The sequence below is a fragment of the Epinephelus moara genome, chromosome 18 (assembly GCF_006386435.1).
Source record: "Epinephelus moara isolate mb chromosome 18, YSFRI_EMoa_1.0, whole genome shotgun sequence".
NCBI classification, from domain to species: Eukaryota; Metazoa; Chordata; class Actinopteri; order Perciformes; family Serranidae; genus Epinephelus; species Epinephelus moara.
In genome coordinates, this window is record NC_065523.1 from 37,380,091 (window position 1) to 37,403,096 (window position 23,006).

General features: G+C 41.5%; 1 protein-coding gene across 2 annotated transcripts; it reads right to left on the minus strand.

The window, feature by feature from the left end:
- Positions 1-1,040: 1,040 nt before the first annotated feature.
- Positions 1,041-19,944, minus strand: LOC126405567 (phosphoribosyl pyrophosphate synthase-associated protein 2). Of its 2 annotated transcripts, XM_050069370.1 has the most exons (11): positions 19,830-19,944; positions 15,431-15,591; positions 11,355-11,407; positions 7,755-7,821; positions 7,451-7,623; positions 5,920-6,035; positions 4,855-4,910; positions 4,435-4,583; positions 4,274-4,344; positions 3,971-4,117; positions 1,041-3,881 (listed from the first exon to the last, which is right to left on the minus strand). In XM_050069370.1, exons 2-11 carry the CDS (start codon positions 15,511-15,513, stop codon positions 3,723-3,725), a joined length of 1,074 nt encoding a protein of 357 aa, XP_049925327.1. In that variant the 5' UTR covers positions 15,514-15,591; positions 19,830-19,944; the 3' UTR covers positions 1,041-3,722. The 2 variants fall into 2 exon arrangements, with proteins under 2 accessions (XP_049925327.1, XP_049925326.1); XM_050069369.1 differs by having other exon boundaries at positions 4,274-4,583.
- Between the last annotated feature and the right edge of the window lie 3,062 nt (positions 19,945-23,006).

The window sequence follows — 23,006 nt, forward strand, 5'->3', positions numbered from 1 at the left end:
ACTGAAGCTGCTCCTCTTTTTGGAACCACCAAGGAGTCGGGAATAATTTCACTTTCAGGCATGCTTGTTGCAAGAAGGGCTTTAATCAGAGGAGCAACCAAGAGGCCAAATATAACTCTGAAGGAGCTGTGCAGCTCTACTGTGGAGATCAGAGTATCAGTCTGTAATATCTCTATGAGCCGTACACTCCACAGAGCTGAGCTTTATGGGAGAGTGGCAGGAAAATGCTTAAAGAAAAAAATAAGGCAGTATGTTGGAGTATCCTCAAACATACAGAGGAAGGTACTCTGGTCAGATGAGACTAAAACTGAACTTTTTGGCCATCAAGGCTGTGTCTGGTGTCCTCTACCATTGAAACTGGTCTGCAGTCCATTCTGTAAAGGAGTTAGTGAGTCGGTCACAGGTAGACTGAGTGGCTTGATGAGGCTGGCTGTTAGCATTAGCATCAGAGGCTGTGCTAGCTTGGACCTCCTGGTTCGCTGCTAAATGCTTTGTGTTGAGGTGATATTTCAGGCTTGAAGTTCTCCGATGGTACGAAAATTCCTTCCTGCAGAACCTGCAGAGAACGCTGCTCCTATAAACAGCTCCATCTGGCTGTTTTTATAAATGTAAATGTTCCATTCACGGGGCCGAGCAGCGTCGTCTCGTCTGCCTCCACCTTGTGACCAAAACACTGTGGCCTTCAATAACGGCACCACGGAACGCCAATAATCAGCGTTAATTTTTTTTTAACATAACTTTTTCTGTGATTAATTGATCAAAATAAACGCGATATTTTCACAGCCCTAAAACAGATTGTTTTGATATCATTTTGCTGCTGTTAAACATGGTCCCCAATCAATAAATCAATTTGTTCGCAATTTTCCGTGGAAGCATGCAAGAAAAATAAAGTTTTCTTCTTACGCTGAAGGTAACGCAACACGACTGATTGATTTACAAATGGTTGTTTTGTAGGTGAAGTATTCCTTTAAATATTAGCATGTGTTAGCATAATCGTAAGAAAAAGTACACCCAGTTATAAAATAACAGAACGAGGCATCTTTACTTTCATAGGTCATATTTATTCATATTAAGTGCTGAAAATAAATACAAAACATTTTTGGAACACATCTGGTAAAGTGACAAAGACCTGCTTCAGTCAAGTTTTGCTCGTCAGAAAAAGTTTCGATTTTACTTTTTCATCTTTAGCTGCAGTTTGAAACCTCAATCTGTGAAACTCAGGTAACGTGTGTGTTTTAATCAAACCTCATCAGTCTCGTCATAACGATCATTTATCCTTTTGTACATGTGATTATCAATAACCTCCCACCTCTAACCAGAGAGTCAAACTGCAGAACTTGTATCAAAACAAAAATCTGGATCGTCTGTGGCATGAACAAACATAAAAATATATGAGCACTGAAATGATGGCACGCTATGTAACATGGATGAGTCATGAATGCAAACTTAACAAAATGTTTGTTACGTCCAATTAACCAGACTGAGAAATGTTTTCTGTTAATTCCAGTTGTGTTTAGCAATGAGTAGATTTGACACCAGATCAGCATCTAAGCGCTACAGCGACCACACACATACACACACACACACACACACACACACACACACNCACACACACACACACACACACACACACACACACACACACACACACACACACACACAGAGCGAGCTGGTGGGACTCTAAACTATGTTAGTAACACATTCAGCCAACACGTAAAATAACAAAACTCAGACAGAGGGTTAAACATGCGCTCTGATTCTAAGTTAATTAGTCGGGAACCTGCATCATCCTGGGTTAATTACAGGGGCCGTTATGAGTTAGTCGTGTTAGCTGAGACACAGTCGTGTATCGGAGCGGTGAAGGCCTGTGTGTTGTGTCCTGCAGAAGGCACTGGCACTCTTTCTGAAACTAAACGTACCGCGAGAGACATTCGATGCTACCGTATGTTCTAACGATCGCAGACGCAACATCGATGGTTTCTGTGGAAAGAAATGTGACAAGATGGAGAGGTGACTAACGAAGGTACTCAGAAAGAGAGGAGTAGAAAAACTGAGGTGTCTGATGAGAGGGCAGCTTTCAGAGAAACAGGCAGTAGTCTATTCATGTCCGTGAAGGACACAGATCAGTGTGTTCAGTCGTATATGTGTGTGTGTGTGTGTGTGTGTGTGTGTGTGTGTATTCAGTCGTCTTCTATGGTAAAGGGATAGTTTGGATCTTGGAAGTGGGGCTGTGTGAGGTCATAGTCAGTGTGTTACCTACAGTAGATGTCAGTCAGCGCGCCCACAGTTTGGAGAAGCAAATTGCAGCAGAAAAATGTTACTTTAGCCACCTAAAAATATCTATTGAGGATATTTTCACTGCTTAACTTGGCCTCAAACAGCCCTTTCCAACACTAAAGCAGTTAACAGCTGCAGTTTCCCATCGATGCTCTCGTCAAAGCCACCAGACTCCATTTAGAAAAACACTCATTTAAGCATGTTGAACACAGGAGCTGTTGGTCTAACGCTGCCTCAATCAGTTAGCATGTGTTATTGAGTGACAGCCACAAAATGTGTTTCAGCCACCTCACCTCAGTTTAAGTGTACGCTATGTTTAGAATATTTCCACCGCTTTATCTTCCCATCACACAGCAATTATTGACAGGGAACTAAGGCCGTTATCCTTATTCTCTTCAAAGCCAGACTCCATTGACAAAAACAGTGATTTTACCTCCCAGAACACAGGAGCTGCTGGTCTACCACTGCCTCGATCAGTTAGCTTGTTTGGATTCACCGAAGTCACACTTAAAACACTGAATCCACATTGAAAGAAAATTAATTGCGAACTATTTTGGCAACTGAATAATCGTTTCGGTAATTTTTCAAGCAAAACTTGCTGGTTCCAGCTTCTCAGATGTGAGTTTGCTGCTTTTCTTAGACGTTAATGATAGCTCACGTTCGTTCAAGGTCAATTAAGTTCTACTGAATTTAAAAGTTAATGAAGAGTGTTTAGGTTTTGGACTGCAGGTTGAACAAAGGAAGCAAACTGAAGGCGTCAGTTTGGGCTTTTAGAAATTGTACGGACCAGATTTCATATGTTTTTTCAATAGACTAAATAATCTGTAGATTAACTGATAATGTTTTTTAGTTGCAGACCTAAAACACTAACGAACTGATGGAGGCAGTGGTAGACCAGCAGCTCCTGTGATCTGTGAGGTAACATTACTATTTTTCTCTAGAGTCTGGTTGCTTTGACGAGAGCTTAAAGGCTTCCCTGTTGGAAATTGCTGTCTGACAGCAAGATAAAGCAGTGAAAATGTCCTAAATACAGCAAACGCTTAAACTGATAATGATTGTTTTTAGGTGGCTGAAATACGTTTTGCTGCTGCCCCGTCCACAGCAGCGCATTTCGAAGCTTCCATGTCAGTGCTCCTGCCTGCTTCTCCAAACTGGAGGCGTGATGACTGACATCTACTGTAGGTAATACACTGACTATAGATAAGAGCTTCATACAACGCCACTTCAAAAAGTCCGAACTGTCCCTTTAAGCAAAGGAAAGAGTTAGCTGTTATATTTTATGTTATGATACACGCAGGAAATGGATATATCTGTGTGCGCAGTGTCTGACATTCACCTCTATGTTTCTGGAGCGATCTGAAAAGGCAAATGGTATGATTGTTTCTGTGTGTGTGTGTGTGTGTGTGTGTGTGTGTCTGTGTGTGTGTGTGTGTCAGTCAGGTCGTTCAATCGTCCACTCCGATGTTGCGGAACAGGTAGGACATGGACTCTCCGTTGTGGATGCGGCGGATGGCCTCTGACAGGATCATGCTGATGTCCACCGTCTTGATCTTTGGACACTGGAGCTTCTGGAGCTCGTGGGGAATCGTGTTGGTCACCACCACCTGGAGGACGAATGCCAGACACGAGAGACGTGTGAGGTCACGCAGAGCAAAGTGAGTACGCACCAGAAAACCTCAGAGCACACACTCACCTCATCAATGGCCGACTCTTCGATGAACCTGGGGGCGTCCGAGGAGAGGATGCCATGCGTTGCCATGACATAGATCTTGTAGGCCCCTCTTTCCTTTAGCGTCTCCGCTGCTGCCACAAAACTGTCGACGTCATCGATGATGTCATCCTGTGGGACAAACAGACCTGTCTCAAACAAGCTGATCAACTTTCAGCATTCAGTCTGTGAATGGTAACACAGCTCCCTCTAGTGACACCATGGTGATATCTGATTTCTCCATGCTGCCCAGCCTCAGTTAAAAGCTACAATGAAGTGTCGTCTCACCACTATGATGGCGATGCGTCCTCCTACATCTCCAACCACAGTGATGGGAGGCTTCTCTTTAGGGATCAACACTGGAAACAAAAGGACACACAGGAAACAGTCATAATTACTGTATTCTGTTAGATTGTGTTCACAGGATTTATCGTTGCTGTGTGTCTTACATGGTATCTCCATGCTGGGGTGGATGGCTCCGGTGGTCTTGACGGTGGGTGGGGAGTGTCGCCCGTCGACCTGGTCTGACTCTGCGTCCTGAGCTTCACCGTGGATCACTGCGATACCCAGACGCAGCCGCTCGGCAAACGACTGAGCCCTGCAGGAGCACACAGACAGAGAGGAACACTCAGGTAATGACTGACTGTGCTCCTTCATCACAGCAAGTACAAACACAATAGATATACAGAACATATCATCACTGTGTAAACATATGAACAGTTCTCATTTGGCGCCCCCCAGTGGTAGTTTAAAAAAAGACAGCAGTGCTGCTACAGATGTAAAGTTGAACTTTAACTTCCTCAGAGAAGGAGAGGGCGGTGAGACGGACAAAACAGCTGATTTCAGCGAGTGAGGAGAGGTGACTGTACCTTTTGGCAGAGGCTGGAGATTTGGCCACAATCACAGCATTTCTATAGTCGGGGATCTGCAGGTACAATAAAGATAAAGACACAAATCAAATGTCAGGTTTGCAAACAGATTATTTTCTGTGTCTTTTACGTGGGTCATCAGCTGGTGTGGATTCTGACTAAGGCCCCGATCACACAGAGTGTTGTGCAGGTTGCGAAACACAAGGCGCACCACACTGCCTATTTATGTAGTAGTTGAACGCTACAAGCAAAAAAACGCTTGTTGCATCTTGTCATTGTTGCCAGGCAACCACCCCATCACCTCTTTACACTAACCTTCCTGTGTAATCAATCTACTGTTCATTCATTTTATCTATCCTCACAGTAATCAGTGTGTAGCTGCTGCCATGTTGAGGCAGAGGGTGCTGTCTGTAGCTCTGGTTGAGGGTGAGAGGCTGTCAGCAGATAAACAGAGATCTGTGTGGGTACATGAGACCCTAAAAAAGAGGCTGGATCATGGGGAGTACCACCAGTTGGTCCAGGAGCTTCTCCTCCATCATGGACGTTTACAGGCAGATTTTAGGATGACTCAGGGGCAGTTTGACAACCTGCTGTCTATCATCAGGCTGTAATGGAGGAGAAACAACCAGTTTCACCTTGTTCTGTTCCACTATTATTTAAATTTTGTTGTCGTCACCTACAGTCATCTCTCACTTGACCTGTGCTACACTGCCTCCATGATTTCCCAGCGGTACCGCTCCGTTTCGTCCATATCTGTAAGATTTCAAAATCTGTGCACCAATAAGGACGAAATGAACGCAGAGTACGGACAGAAGGTTCCATCTGTCTCTAACACTGAGCATAAATTAGCCTTTAGCTAGCTCTGTCAGCACTGTTGCCATTGTTTAGCACTGTTTGCTGATGTTAAGATGTGTATCCAGACAATTCATACATGCTCTGAATTCTACATAGATCCCCTTTAAAAAGGTAAGAAAACTAATTTAGCTGTCCTTTAATATGAAATTCATGTTCTGTGTGTGTGTGTGTGTGTGTGTGTGTGCGCGTGTGTGTGGCGTGTGTTTTTACCTCTTCCTGTATGTACTGCAGCAGGAATGGCGAGGCTCTCAGATTGTCCACTGGGATGTTGAAGAAGCCTTGAATCTCTTTCTGATGGAGGTCCATGGTGATCAGGTGGGTGAGACCTGCAGGGACACAGTCAGTGTGATGGTGTTAGTGCTCGCAGTAGAAACACACACACACACACTTTTAGATTAGCCTTGTCAACATGTTGTCTCACTTCATATGAATGTTAAACATTCTCTAAATAAAATGTTTTATTTGTGATGCAGCAAATAGCAGTGGATGATGTATCAGTAACACTCGATGTATCACAGCTTGTTCCACATGGATGTATAAATCACTGTACTGTGAACACCAAGTATAAATTGTCACGTCATTGTTTTTTCGCCACAGTGTGTGAGCAAGCGAGGCGCATATTTTTAGTTTCTGCAGGGCTCCAGACCCTGATCATTTTGTGACCATGGAGCACCAGTGTGACTTACAAACATTATTAATATATGAAGTGGAGAGCTGTTAATTTGTTTCCAGCTCACAGTGAATAAATCCTCATGTTTAACAGCACCGCTGTGAGAGTTAAACTTGCCGCTAACTGCTAACAGCTAACTGGTGACCGGAGGCTTCAAGTTCCCAACGAATACATCAACACTTCCTGCTGAGACGAGCCAAGTGCTTCAGAATAAAAGCACCACTGGTTCTGATTTAATTCATTATGTCAATATTTTATTTAACTTTATTAGAACAGTACTTTAACTTTATTATTTATCTTACTTTAATATTACAGTACCTTATTGTAACAATAGGTTTTAAAAACTTTATTTTAACAGAACTTTATTTAAATTATAACAGTATTTTATTCGATATTATAAAAGTACTTAGTGTAAATGTATTATTTAAATTATTATCTAATTAAATAAAAATAGTTAAATAATCTAATTAATTATCATTATTCAATTAAGTAAATAATTAAACAATTTAATTAATTATTAAATTATTATTTAAACTTAAACAGTAGTTTTTAAAAAACTATTTAACTGGACTTTATTTAACTCAACTGTCACAATACTTAAATTTTTTTTTTATTATAACAGTATTTATCTAACTTTTTCATAAAACAGTCCTTTATGTGAATTTGTTATAACTGTATTTTATTTAACTTTATTTACCAGTATTTTATTTAAATTTTAAATTAAAACATTTTATTATTCTTTAATAAATTTATTATAAAAGTATTTTATTAAAATTTATTATAACAGTATTTTATTCAATTTTATTACGAGAGCTTTATTAAACTTTTACAGTACTTTTTAAAAAATTTATTTAACTTTGCTTTATTTAAATTTATTATAACAGTATTATATTAACTTTTTAACAGTTCCTTATTTAACTTAATTGTAGCAGTACTTTAGTGGTTTAGTATTTAAGTAGTATTTTTAGAGGAGATTTCAAAATATTGAGATGTATTTTGTGTATCACAGACTTAACATATTGCGATATTATTTTTAGGTCATATAATATGTTTTGTGTCTCTGTCTCTCACCAGCTTTACACATCATGGAGGCGATCAGCTTGGAGACGATGGAGCCTCTCTTCCTCATCTTACACTGCTTGCTGTAGGGGAAGTAAGGGAGGACACCCGTGATGCTTCTGGCACAGGACGTCCTGCACGCGTACACCAGGATCAGCATCTCCATTATGGTGGTGTTCACATCCCTGACGCAGCCGAGGGACGGAGAGAAAGAGGAGGAGGAAGAGGAAGAGGAGGAGGAGAGCGTGATATGAGTGAGATGTTTCAGGGGACAAACTGTGTCGAGATGTTCAATTGTGTGTGTCGTCGTTCTTACTTGGACACTGTCTGGATCACAAATACATCTTTGCCTCGCACCGACTCCTGGATCTGTACCCGTGTTTCTATGGAAACAAAGAGGACGTGAGAACAGAGGAAGCAGCAAGAAAGCACGCGCACATAAACACACAATCAGACGCACACGCACACGCACACGCACACACACACACCACTGCTACCTCATAACAAAGCCTGCAGGGCCTGTCAGCTTCATTAGAGGGCTATCTGAGCCCTTTGTGACACACACACACACACACACACACACACACACACCTCCCTCCCTCTCCGCTCCACTGTGTGAAATTGTAGATACTAGCATTCCAAAAATGTGCCTCCCTCGGAATAGAGATTAGAAAACAAAATGCTTCCTCGGCAGCCGAGCGTCCAGCAGAAACAGAGGAAACTGAGTCACAGCTGAGAGTTGATGCAAGCAGCAGTTTGGGAGCAAGAAACTGAATATTCATGATGTGGAAAATTCATCTGACGACCTTGACTGCTGCTTCAGTGTTTCAGTGTAATGCTGACACAGGCCGGTGAATATTGTACAGGACATTCTGACTATGATCCGAACAGACAGACTTTCTACCTTCAGACCCATTTAAATTTCTCACCAAACCATCTTGCTGTACTTGAAAATAGCTTCAGACATGTAATCTACCACGCTAAATATTTGCTCTTTGTTTTACCTTACTTGCAGCAGCACTGTGTGATAAAGCAGCAGGTGCAGGCAGAGACTGTTTGGAAAGTGTTCCTGAGGATCTGCTGGCAAACACTTCATACTGACCACCTAGGGCTGCTGGAGCAAATTTGAATGTAAATCAGATGGTACAGAAATGAGCCTAATGTGTTCACAATGAATGCGATGTGAATTTTCGTGCTGTGTTACTCGTGCAAGTTTAAGACTAGAATAATTTGCGTTGGCTCGCTTTACACACATGACTAAAGGCCTTTGCACACTGTTTTTCTCATCTGAAATTGTCGTACGTCTAAAAGTAAACACAACCTCACGTTGTGTTGATCACGTTTGCACACTGAGCCTGAAACTTTCATTGTTAAATTTTAGTAACAGGTTTTTCACATCCATCAGAGCCTTTAGACACGTTTGACCAAGAATCAGTGAAGGAGATGTGGCAGCTGTGAGGAACAGGGCGCACAGAATCATTTCATAACTCAGACAGCTACGTCCAACAGGTCAGATAGTGATATTCAGGTGGATGATGATGAAGAGGAGGAGGGTGTGGACCGCACACAGGATGTAGAGGACAGCTCTGCCTCTTCATGCAGCTGTGGTGCCAAATGAGAGACAGGGAGGGGGTGATGACAGTCAGATAGGTAACTCCAGTGGAGAGAGGCAAAGGAGGAAATGTGTCTCTTCATTTTGTCATGTGTTGCTAATTTTGCACCGAATAAAACCACAAAACGCATCAGAATCAGTGAGCAAAGGCTTTAACTTGTGTCATACACGCGTGAAATCAAATTTTTCAGTCTGAGCTCCTTTTATATTCTTGTTTCTATAAAAGAAGGACGTGGGGTCATAAAGCTCAGGGTAGCCACAGACTGACACTATCAGCTTCTCCTCCATTTTTCTGATAAATGAACTTCTGCTGACGTCCTCAGCGCCATACGTCCCAGGAGGATCTCAATGCTGATTGGCTATTGCGGCGCAAATGTGTCGCTGAAGATCAGATTTTTCAATTCTACACAACTCTCAATAAGCATATGATGGGACATTGAGCTACTTGTGTCGTGTCCATCGCACCGCCTGGTGGGAATCTGTATCTAATAGCGTCTTTACATGACTTTACATGTAATCCACTTGCGCACATTGTTTTATTCACGCCCGGTGTGAACACATCCTAATACTAATTATGTGCTGAAATTATCCGGCGTTTTTTTTTTTTTTTTAAAGTGTCCTGACCACAAGCAATTGTCCAACTATCGCATCGCATCAAATGCTGTTTTTTCACAGCAAATCCATTACTCACTCTCTTCACTTCTGTTACGGCATACACACAAACCAGGTACCTGTCAGCTGTGAGCTTGAGGTCAGACTGGAGATGTAACCACTTAAGAAAAAGCAAGTACTTGCTGTTTCTTAAGTTTGTCAATTTTAAATAGTAAACACACAGTTTGTTATTTTTTCTGGAAATGACAAACCCCCCAGCCGGCTGCTGAAATCAATTATTTGCTTTTGTGTGGAGAAAAAATTACATAATGAGCCATAAAACATTTGACTTTGTCTTAAGTCTCACCTGATTTACATAACAAACATACAGAAGAAGTAAGATTGTGTAATACTCTGTAAAGTAGTCTGGAGTGAAACGGCTAGTTTGATGATGCTGATGAGTGTTCACATGACCTCTGCTGTTCTTTGACAAAACTAACATGAGGTTCATAAATAAGTCCAAACTACACAGAGGAATACAACGACTCTGTACAAACATCAAACCAGTCAGGCCCTGATCACACAGAAAGTGTTTCAGCAGCTGGAAGCAGCTTTTTGGAATTGTTTTAAATGAGAATGAAGCTTTTTGCTCGCTGTTTCTGCGTTGCTACGAGCCTCACCTGGCGTTTTCGCCAGAGCGCTCTGAACTCCTCGAGTTGAAAAAAAACTTTAAACTTAGAGCAGAAAAGCGCCCCACATCATCTCCACTTTTCCCCCACTGTCCAATGGGATGATTTGAGAGACGGGGCTTCTGTGGTGGTCATGACAACAAGTCTACAGTTGGTAAACAATGGAGGAAACTGGTGGTAGTGGTTGCTGGATACCCAGAGCTATACAGCCTGAAGATAGACAGCAGGTTGTCAAACTGCCCCTGAGTCATCCTAAAATCTGCCTGTAAACGTCCATGATGGAGGAGAAGCTCCTGGACCAACTGGTGGTACTCCCCATGATCCAGCCACTTTTTTAGGGTCTCATGTACCCACACAGATCTCTGTTTATCTGCTGACAGCCTCTCACCCTCAACCAGAGCTACAGACAGCACCCTCTGCCTCAACATGGCAGCAACTACACACTATGAAATAAACATATGGGAAGGTTAGTGTAAGGAGGTGACGGGGTGGTTGCTTCAAAACAATAAATATGGCGCAGCAAATATTTTTTTACTAGTGGCATTCATTTAAAAACGGAAAAAAAGACCGCTTGGGGCATCTTGCCTTTTGCAACCTACAAAACTCTTTCTGTGTGATCAGGGCCTTCATCTGCAGTCAGTCTGGTAAAGGCTGCAGTGTTAGAACAGCAGATAATATTATATGTTGTGTTATGTAACTCAAATTCAAAGAACTTGCTGCTTTACACACACAGCCTCTGCTCCAATTACATAAACACACTTTCACACAGTTTAACAGTTAACCTGCTGACACACAGTAAGACGGCACTGCAATCATCTATCTGTGTGCTGTTCTCCACCATCAGTCTCACAGCCTGTAGTGCATCATACAGTCATACACAGGTTTCTGCAACGAAGCGACCAACTAAATCTTGCAGACTAATGATCTTTCTGGTTGACTAACGTATGGTCGACTATCAGGGGGCAGCCGTAGGTAAATATCTACACATGCACAGGGAGTCTTTCTCCATCACACGCCATCTTACCTCTGTTAGCTTCCTGGTACACCTGCACCTTGCCAAGCTCCACCCCTAACCGCCTGAGAGAGAGAGACAAAGAGAGACAGAGGGAGTTCAACTTAGCTTTGCAAACTCAGATGATGTTTGTATGTTTACATTTGTGCAGAAAAGGAGCGCTAAGAAAAAGCAACAGGTTATTTCCTCAATAACAAGAGAACATGTATTTAAGAAAATAAAGAAAGAAATACACATAATCACACAGCGTGTTGTGGCAGTGAAATGTTTTTCGCGCTGCTTTTGCACAGCTGAGCACTTAGCATTTTTCCGTTCCACGTGTCTCGCGGGTTTTGCAGGAGTACTCTTAACACCTTCAGCAGGACAAACTTAAACTCAGAGCTGAAAAATGCTGACGTCATTGGTGTTTTTTTCCCATTGTCAAATCAGATGAAGCGCCACGCTCAGCGTCTTTTCTCAGAGCGCTCTGCTTGATTTGTGCAGCCGCTCTGAGCGCTTTAAGTTGAAAACCTCTGAACTTTTCAGAAAGGCACCAGAGCAGATCGACCAGCGGATCCTAGTTGTTCCTAGAGAGTAGGGCTGGGTTAAAATAATCGATTCATCCGATCCAAAACAATCTTTATTTGAATGACCCGGTATCGATTCGTAAAGTCCGAGATCTATCTTTTAATATACACTTTTCCCTTGGATGTGTGATGCTTTAACCCGGTTAATCTCGCCGATAGTAAAGGAGTTAATTGATGTCTGTGTTCTTTATTCTTTTTTTAAACTTAACTAAATATTCAGTTTTAATCCATATACTAGCAAAAATTGGTATTGTAACTGAAATATCCCACATTGAATCTAAATGGATATCAAATAGAATCGTGACCTGTGAATCAAAGTCGAATTGATTCAGGAAATCAGTGGCGATACTCAGCCCCACTGGTTAGTGCTGTGCTTTTATCACCGTTCGCTTTGTAAGCTTGTTTGTGGCTGTGTCGCCAACGCTCTGTTAATGTAGCATCGTGTTAGCTACTTAGCGAATTTCTAGTGTCGGATTTTAGGAAGCCCTGGGATGGAGCACTCCCCAGCGCCCCGCCACCACTTTTCTGCTGATGAAAGACTTGATGTGGACACAGGCCCGTACTCTAGAAATGACATCACACTCAGCAAAAACACTACTGTGGGCAGCAGCAGACTGTTTCTATTGCAGAGTTCAAAGGGTTAAACTAAGGGCAGGTGATTCAGTGGCTGCTTAGCAACATTAAAACAACAAAGACACCTCAGCCTGCAGACCTCCCTCTGTCTGACGGAGGCCTAAGTATAGACATTTATATGTTGTTATGTTACTCCTCAGGAGACGAGCTGACCTCACTGTGCAGTCTCAACAGTTCTCCCTGTTAACTGTTAACATGCTGTTTGATTTCATCTCACACACACACAGAGTGTGAAGTGTCTGACGAGTCCGACCGACTCCTCTGTTTGTTCTCTAAACATCGACTCCATGTCCTTGTGGCGAGCAGGAGCACTGGTGTGCATTTCAAGTACAGTTTGAGTTCATGAATATTTTGTTTACACACGACACAATGAAATGTGTTGATGCATCTCATCATGTGACTACTTATTTTAAGGAGGCCACAGATGATCAGTTAGGTCGTGAGTTTCCATTGAATTCGTACTCTGTTAGCTGGAGGGACTTTTATTTAAATGTGCAGGCTGTGTGACTGTTAAAGACAATATCTCACAGCTCTATGGTGTAAATATTTTTTCACCTCAGAGTCAAATTTACAGAAGTTTAGCTTTATAGCTCAGAGGTGTTTCTCTTCTCCTTTTGAGGAGTTTAAATCCTCCGTCTCTTCTTGGCTCCAGGGTTTGATGTATTTTTTTACAGTTAGAAAACAAATATACACTTTAAGAGGTTCGTCTAACTTTTATAAGAGATGTCATTTTGTATATCACCTAATATTAATCTAATAATATTCCGCTAGCTTGATTTTTATTTTTTTTTAATTTTTTTTATAATTACGCTATTTTTAAGTACTGCGTGGAGTACTAAGTGACAAGCATGTAATATTAAGCTATTTTGTTATGGTATTATTTATTTATTTCTATCATTACTATTAGTTAACTCCTTTATTTTGCATTTATTTATGTTTCTACTTTTTATTCTTTGTTCTTTAACTTTGGTCTTTAAGTCATCTTCTGACGGGGGAGTCAGTCATCTGCAGGGTTAAATGTGAGCGTTCAGCAGATGCCAGGAAACCCAAATAATTGTTCTCAGATGTGTCGTTGTAAAGCTGCTGGATTTTGGACACAGTTGTCCCGCTGTCCTGTAACACCCAAACTAGTCTGCAGTCCATTCTGTAAGGGAGTTAGTGAGTCGGTCACAGGTAGACTGACTCAGTCTGAACGCCTGTTGGAGTTTGGCTTGACGCAGCTGGCTGCTAGCGCTAGGAGTTCTCCGATGGTATGAAAATTCCTTCCTGCACAACCTGCAGAAAACGCTGCTCCTATCAACAGCTCCATCTGGGCGTTCTTTAAATGTAAATCAGTCACGGGGCCGAGCAGTATCGTCTTGTCACTGTGGCCTTCAGTGATGCACCGGGTCAAAGGGCACCACGGAAAATGCAGCAATTAAAAAGCATTTATTTTTTTAACAGATCATTTTTTTCTGTGATTAATTAATCAAAATTAACGTGTTATTTTGACAGCACTAATTACGACATGCTAAATATTTTTCTAGCATACATAACAGTAAGGTAATATGGGTACTGGGATGCACAGAATGTTTCAGATGCACAAAGAGCAGAAGTCATAATGACCACGACATCTCTTAAGACTCTGACACACCAACCCGACCGAGCCGTCGGCACTTCAGCGTCGGCGGCTTTTCGGCCGATTGAGCATGTTGAATCGGCGGCGGAGCTTGTCGGTGAGAGAGATCACTCTGATTGGCTGTTTAGGTTTTATTTCCTCGCCCCTGTAGCCACCGCTAGCTTCCCAGCTAGCCCCGGCTCTCCGTTTGGATCCAAACAGAGAGCCGGAGCTAGCTGGGAGCGGCTAACGGAGCGTTAGCATGACCGGAGGGAAGCACAGCCAGTTAGCCTCCACTAGTCTCTGAGCTAGCCCCGGCTCTCCGTTTGGATCCAACCGGAGCACCGAGCCCTGGTTTGTTATTCAGGTTAAAGTGGGAAGAAGCAGCGGGTTTATCGGGCAGCTGAGTGAAGTGGAGCCTGCGGAGGAAACACCGGGACCGTCTGGATGTAATAGTCCGTGGAGGTGCTGCGGTGCTCGGCTGCACAGATAGGAAACCCCTCGGCTGACAGGATGTACCACTCTCTCACTCCGCTCTCTCTCACGCAGGCGCAGAACGTACGTGCTACTTGGCCGTCGGATGTAGTCCGTGTAGTGTGTTCAAATGCAACTGACACAGGGCGACGTGAGGCGACGTAGACGACGCAACAGTTGGCTTTCGTCGCCGCTAGTTCTTTGATGTCGGTTTGGTGTGTCCGCACCTTTTAAACATACAACTTGCAGTGATTTTTTAAAAATAATTTCGCCTCAAGGACAAAAATATCTGGTTTTATTGTCAGTCAACAAGATCATTTATTGCACTTTGCAGATTCCTCGCAAACTAAGAAAAGAAAGTCAAAATTCCCCTTTCTTAGCAGATCTAGGCTGCCATAGTCAGATATGAAGAACTAATTTAGTATATTGTGTTAATTTTTGGATAAAAGGTAAAACAAAGAAATATTAGCATTAGCTAAATCTGGAGCATTATCACTTTAAATTATATTCCAAAGTGCCTATATTTTGCTCAGCTGCAGCTTTGAGTGCTGGCTCTAGTCGGCCGTACTGTAAACACTGAACATGTGTTGACAGAGGCAGACCCAGCGATTCAGACAGAAAACATGGCACAACCAAACTTGAAGAGCACGTCTCCAACAAACATCAACACACTCCTGCAGAGGCTGTTTCACTGAGAGAAGGAAGGTGACAAACCTGTTCCTGGAGGACCCACATGAGTTATTTACTCTGAAATAACCACTTTCACCTGCAGAGTTTGTCTCTGTGTGTCATATGTCACCCGGGCCGCCCGTACTCACTCTGAAATCCTCTTGCCCAGCTCGCGGCTGGCGGGGTGTGAGTTGGCGGTGAAGATGACCAGGCCTCCCTTGGTGTGGTTCATGTCTCTGGGGTCTCGGCCGCTGCTCTCCCCGCACTCAGGCAGTGGATCCCTGGGCACCCACGCTGCGCTGAGCCCTTCCTGCAGAGAGGAGGCGGGGGGCGATTACTTCCTTTAATATCAATGCGTCAACTCTCGTAAACTCAAGAGGAGGAGGAACAGGAAACATGTTTCACTTTGTCCCTGAGGACTTACAGAGAGCCACGCAAAACAATCTCTTTTTCATAAAGCAGCTTCGTCAGATAAAAGCAGGATTAATACTTAAATAACTCTGTTTCCTCGTGGCACACAACCACGACAGCTGACGGGTATAAAAATACCGCAGCCAACCAACCCTGACTGACAGTAGCTACACCTGTGTGCCTGTGTGTGGGTGGAAGGCAGCTGCATTCAGACTGATGTTTAACCATAAGAAGCCCTCGGCACAAATCTTGTGCTGAAGTTACAAATGAGCACAAATGGCGGCAACGTGTCTCAGAATGCAACTCAGTTTTTTATTTACTTCCTGCAAACTGCAAGGAGGACTTCTCCTTTTAGACTGAATGACAGACGTGTCTTGCAACACACTGTTTCAGCTGCATCTCTTCACTGTCAATCAAGCATAAATCTTAAATCAATAGTCAGGGGAATGTTATATTTCTCTACAGGTCTGCAACTAACAAATGTAATCAGTCGATTAATCTGTCAATTCTGATCAGTTGGTTGTTTTTAGGGCTGCGAGATGTGCCACAAAAGTCATACTGCGTTTCTTTTGACAGATACTGTGATATGAGTTGTGATTTTAGAAGGCATGGTCATTATTGCATTTCATATTTTACTGAAAAAAATGTGAGATGATGATGATGATGATGTGATCTGTTCAAAACAAGCATGCTCCCTTATGTCTGGAATATGATTAGGCTGAGGCATCTCTGTAGCTGTGACACAATGAGCTGTTCATATCTACATAGGGAGCGGGTCCTCTTCCACAGAGATCGCCATGTTGCACCACCATGTTTCTACAGTAGCCCAGAACGGACAAACCAAACACTGCCTCAAGATGGGTATATTCACGTTTTCGCATTGGCTACTGTAGACTGCAGCTCCTTCGTGACGAGTCGGAAAAATACTGTCTAGAAAACCATCATTTGGTTGGCAGCTGGTGCTAATTTCTAAACTTGATTGGAATCGAACCTGCAGCCGCTGTGGCAAGGACACAGCCTTTGTACAGGGGGCACCTGCTCTACTAGATGAGCTAGAGGGTGCCCCTTACTTTTTTATTTAATGTGCAACTGCTATATTCAGTGTTATTACCAGTTTAAATCACCTGGCCTGTTTTGCTTTGGAGAGGAAGAGACCTCTGCTGTTAATTCAGCTCCCGGTAAAAACATCCTGAACATCTGGACCAGATATAAGGTGAGCACACAATAAGTTATCAGAGAAAATAAATAGGTGAGCACACAATAGCAGGTGCAGGGACATGTCCCAAACAGTGTTGGAGAAACACTGATTTGTAACGTGAAACTGCTTCATTCAGTGCTGGTTTTAATCACCTTTGTCTTGGAGAGCAAGAGACCTCTGTGGATAATTTAGCTCCTGGTAAAAGTCTCCTGAACATCTGGATCAGAAATAAGGTGAGCACACATTAGCAGGTGCTGAGCTTGTTGCCTGCCTACGACATGCCAAAAAGTGTCTGAGAAACACTCATTTGTAACATAAGACTGGTTTACTCAGTGGTTTTACCAGTTTAAATCACCAGGGGCCTCATGTACAAAGGGCGCGTACGCATAAAAACGTGGCGTACGTCCTTTTCCACGGCAAAGTTCAGATGTAACAAGAGTGAAATGACCGTGGAAATGTGTGGTGCCTCACGCCAACTTCATGGCTGGCGTACGCACGTTTCTACAGCTGTTGATCCTTTGGCGACACTTAGAGGTGATGCTGGGAAACTGTTATAATAAATAAATGTGAAAACAATTAGTCCTCAGAGTGATGCGCACATCAGAGACACATGAACAATTAACACTGATGAACAATTAACACACCCACGTGTTTGCAATTAGATGAGCGGATATAAAAGAGCTATCGACTGCACACACATTATAAAAGCGCCATCGCAGGATTAGTTTGTTTTTGTTTCGATCAATGTACAGATCATATGTGATGCGCAAATGCAATTAACCGACATTGTGGCGAGGTGGCCTGGTTCAACGCACGATTCATTCTGAGTAACAGCATGGTTGGGAACAGAGTAGCTGGCACTGTGCGCGATGGGTGGCTTCTTGGTGAGTAAATAATTCATTCGTTTAATTGTCCTAATATCAATCCCCCTGATGCGCACTGAACATGCGCGCCCCCAAATAGTATCCTGTCTTCACAGTATCAGTACTAGTCAGTGGTTAAAGTTAGTGACTTGCTGTTTTTTGCTGGTTAAACTACAGCTTCAGAGCTTTCGAACAAGCCCCTGATTGTCTCTGTGTGTAAAGTGCTCATGTCAATAAACCCGTGCGTAAAGTGTGACATTTCTTAATCAGCCTCACCGTTTCCCCGGCTCACTTCTGCTTTCATTTACAACAACAGTGTGTGATCCGTGTAAGTGGTGTATACAATTAACAAATATAAACTGTAAATCCAGTTCACATAATTATTTGTCTGCTTTCAATTGACCCTAGGCGACTCTCTGTTCAAGCGGGGTGAGCTCCTCCTCTCCTGTCCCCCAGCCTGTTTTGGCCACACTTTGGCGGTGGGCAGCCCTCCTCTGCTTCACGTCCACCTTAATGTCGGACCACTTCTTTTTTAATTCTGCGTGTGTACACTTTTCTGTCCCCACAGCATTGACAGCCTCACACACACTCTCCCACTCACTCCTCTTGCGTTTTGTCTTTGATGCCGGAGGACAGTGTGCCAAAAAGTACATCTTTGCGCGCCTCCACTTCAGTGAGTAGCGTTTCCAATTCGCATTCTGTGAAGATTTTCTTTTTTTCCCGTCTTATTCATTATTTTGTTTTAATTTTCTGATCGTGCAGAGAGGGGAATCTCAGGTGCAGGGTTCATTTAAATATGATTTGCATATTTAAATAGGGGCGTGGACAGGGAGGGGTCAGGTACTCCAACATGTGCGCTCAATTCCACGTTGATTGGGATGTACAAAAAAAATGTACTTGGATTCATGTGTATGCACTGATTCATACATCTGGATATTTTTGTGCGTACGACGTTTTCTGGATTTAAGCGTACGCCATGTTTTAGTAGGAGATCCACGCAAGTCTTTGTACATGAGGCCCCTGGTTTATTTGTTTTGGAGAGGAGGAGACCTTTGTGGATAATTCGGCTCCCAGTAAACAGTGAAGGAATTTAAACTGGGAGAAGTTTCAGCCGGTTGCAATCTGTAATCCTCGCTGCCAGAAGCCACTAAATCCCCTAAACCTGTCACTGTGAATACCAATTGCTGCATCCTTCCACCTTCAACAGTCCCCTTTACATTGTTCTATCTTTCCTTTCTAAACTTAACTTTATACAAGCTACTTCTCTTCACCAATTCTTAGATTTATTACTTATTTTAGTGCTAAAGTTTTGACTGTGTTTTTTTTTTAATTTAAGCTACTTTTGATGTTAATATACGGTTTGTTTTACTGTTATAAGCCTGTCTGTGTGTTTGGGGACATATAAAGTCTGTAGTGTGGAGGAAAAGGCTTTTAGTGCCTCAGCTTGAACACTTAAGGGTTTTTATTTAATGGAACAATAACACAAAGCAAACAAAAGGCTGCACACAGATGCCATATGTAACCATGTGCAACCAGAATATGTGCGAGCCACACCAACAGGAAGGGGAGATTTCTATATTAAATTATATTATATTAAATGTTCATCTTTGCGTTTCAATGTTAAGTTTTAGTGCCGTTTGCTGAGCTAACTCGTAATCTTAACGTGAGGCATGAAATCCTTCATCCCAACAATCAACACTGTCACGACGTTAGCTTCACGGTGCTAAGCTAGCAGGACAACACGGGATTTCAGCGTTTTTCGTGAGTTATTCGAGACTGAATGTGTTAATGAGTCAAACCGTGTGATTAAACTAGAGCTGAAGTAACTACTAAATAAAACGCAGCTACACAATAAGTTAAAATGAGCTAATATGACGTGTTTGTCTGTAGCATCCTGAGGTAGCTAACGGTATCTCACTGTACTAACGCGATAGCTCGCAGGAATAATCTCGCACTGGCAAAGCTCCTGAATGCGAGAATTTATTTTTCATGCATCAGAAATCAAGTCTGTGACTGTAGCGGGCAGAAAACAGAATAACGAGTATTAAAACAAAGAACAATAATATTTCTGCTCACCAGTTTGCGTGTTAGATCCGGTTACAATCTGCAACCAACAGTATTTGAATAAACGAGCCTCTCCTGCTCCCTTCAACCTGTTCCCTTCAGTCTGACTGCCTCTGAGATTCTGCTCTGACGGACAGACAGCTCGACCAATCACAGGCCAGGAAATGGGAAAGGGGCGGGTGCAAGATGCGTTCACGTGCTCTTTAAAAACTCGTACATAATAAAACTTATCGCATGGATTTAGTGAGGTCTAGAAAGTCGACACTTTATTGAAATTGGAAACGCTTTTAAAGTTTTGTCCGTCTATTTTTTTTTATTATTTTGAATAAGTTCACAATACAATTACTCACATAAACAGTAATATTTCATTTTACACACACACATAGTTTAATGTACATTAAAGTAATGCAAAGTGCAAATAAAATTCAAACGACTATGGAAAGAAGACAATATTCTGGTTCCCTTGCCTCAAAGTTAATTGGTTTTTCAAATAAGTTTCTGGCTTTTGTTTTGTGTTTTAAATTAGTTCACTATACAATTATTCAAATAAACAGTAATATTCCAGTTTAAACACGCAGTTTAATGTACATAGAGGTAAAGGACAGGTGTGGGGGTTTCCTCCCACAGGAATTTCTTTTATCAACAAGCTCTATTTTGATGGGGTTTTTTTTATTCATTATGGTATCTTATTTATGCTATTTATTTATTTTTGTAAATAAACATGCAAATGAAGTATAAACAGCTGTGGAAATAATGCAATAGTCCAGTTCTGTCATAAGAAAATTTTTGAAAGGGTTTTTGGTTACGAGCTTTTAAATAAGGTCTGTGTTTAACACAAGCCTGAGGGATTTGCACGTGACGTTACGTCATGTAGTGTAGCTTTTTAGCATTTAGGCTTCAATAATCACCAGTGGTTATCCATGACCAAAACATATCCCGGGTTGAATCATATAAATACCTGGGCATACATATTGACCATAAGCTAACTTGGAGTGTTGAGGTTGATAATGTGTGCACTAGGCTTCAACAGCGCCTACACTTCCTTCGCAGGCTGAGGGTCTTTGGAGTAAACCAGAAAGTGTTGCTCCTCTTCTACAATGCCGTAGTTGAGAGCATCCTGCAGTATGGCATATCAGCCTGGTTTGGCAACCTCAGCATACAACTGAAGGCCCAGATTACCAGGCTTATCCAGAGAGCCATGAAGATCATGGGCGTCAGGCAGCATGCCACGCTCCAGTCTATCTTTGAGCAAACCATAATCAGACAGGCGCAGAAAATGATCTCAGACCCCACCCATGTCCTCCATCATGAGTACCAACTTCTCCCCTCAGGCAGATGCATTAGAGTTCCCCAGTGCAGGCTAAAACTCTTTTGTCCCCCTGTCCATTAAAGCCTTAAATGGGAAGCTAACTGTAGCTTAACTATATGTGTATGTATATGTATGTATGTTTGTAAAACAGATGTGTGTGTGTGCAATGGGCAGTGTGCAATTTGTTGGCTGATGGTAGTCTGTACATGTACTGTAGATACTGAGTGTGTGAGATTGTGAATAGTGACAGCTCTGTTTGTGGAGTGTATATATGTAGGAACTGTATGTGTCAACTTTTTGTGTCTTTTAACAGCAGATACTGCATGTATCCAAGACAAATTTCCTTCGGGACAATAAAGTCTATCTTATCTTATCATTGAAGTGGTGTTCATCTGCGAAAGATGATCTTGCTGAACAAAAGCTGTAAATATCAGAAACTTTTGTTTGTTTGTTATTTTCAGCAATAATCCAAAATTCAACAGAAGAATTCAATTGATTTGTATTTTTGACGAGGCAACCAGAGCAATGCTAACTTCTGTGTCGGTCTACAGAAAAATGTTATCTCTGGTTGACTCTGTGTGGGGGCTTAACCTGGACCTCTGTACGGGGGTCTAAAGGTTTCCTCCCCCGGCAGCTTCTTTTATGAACAAGCTTTATTTTGATGCTTTTTTATGCACCTTGGCATCTTATTCACCATTAAAAACATTTTTTCCAGATGAATTATGAATTAGATTAATCACAATTATAATTAAATATTAGTAGTTATTAGTAGGCTAATTAGTATTAAGTAGAAACAAAATACTTTGACAAAATACTCTTTTTAGACATTTAGAGTATTTCCATTCTATGCTACTTTACACTTCTGCTCCCCAACATCTAAGAGAGATATATTTTTTCTTCACTACATGTATTTGTCTGCTTTAATTATTTTGAAGACTTAGATTATCAAAACAAAATATAATCAAATAATAAGTGGTAAAAACTTAATTTAAGCTACCACGCAATATATAAAGTATTTGAAATGAGCTCCATCTTTACCAGCTGCAACATCAAAGCTTTCTTTCTTGTACATGATCACACAAAATGTGCAGCTCGAATGACACAGGGAACCCAAAACTGGATTGATCCTCGATATTGTATTATTTTTTAGGCCTTCAATGCATGAATGAAATGACACATTATTAGATCCAGAGCTTTTTCTGTATTTTTAAAACTTTTTTTCTTTAAATATATATATATATATATATATATATATATATATATATATACACAGCCTAAAACATTCAGAGCTGAAGTCTCAGACGCCCATGCCTAACAACACCACTGGTAAAGGAGAATAAGTATAACTAGGATTTCACCTACAAGGAATTAGCTTTGGTTTCTGGTGTGTATATTAAACATACAACAAACATAATAAGAGCAAATTAAAACAAGCCAAAGTACTGCAACACTCAAAAACACAAATATAGAGTAGAAAAACTACAATAGAAATATGATAAAAGTACTATAACATAATAATAATAATAATAATAATAGATTTTATTTATAACGCACTTTACATTTGAATACAAATCTCAAAGTGCACATACAAATTTCAAAGTGCACATAACAAATAGCTGTTTCAGAATTAAAAAAGCTTTAAAGTTATTGTCTTATTAAATAGCTCCATTTTCTTTTTTGTACACCTGAAAGTGAGGTTTTACTTCAGCAAAATATACATTTATGGATGTAAAATGTAGCTAATAATAAAAACATTGACAATGATTGGAAAATACCTTTTTTTCCATTAAAAAAAAAAAATTACAGATAATACTTTGCAAGATAATCAAGGTTTGTGTTTCTCTAGAGTTCAGTCTCTAAATCTAATTTTAGGTTACCTA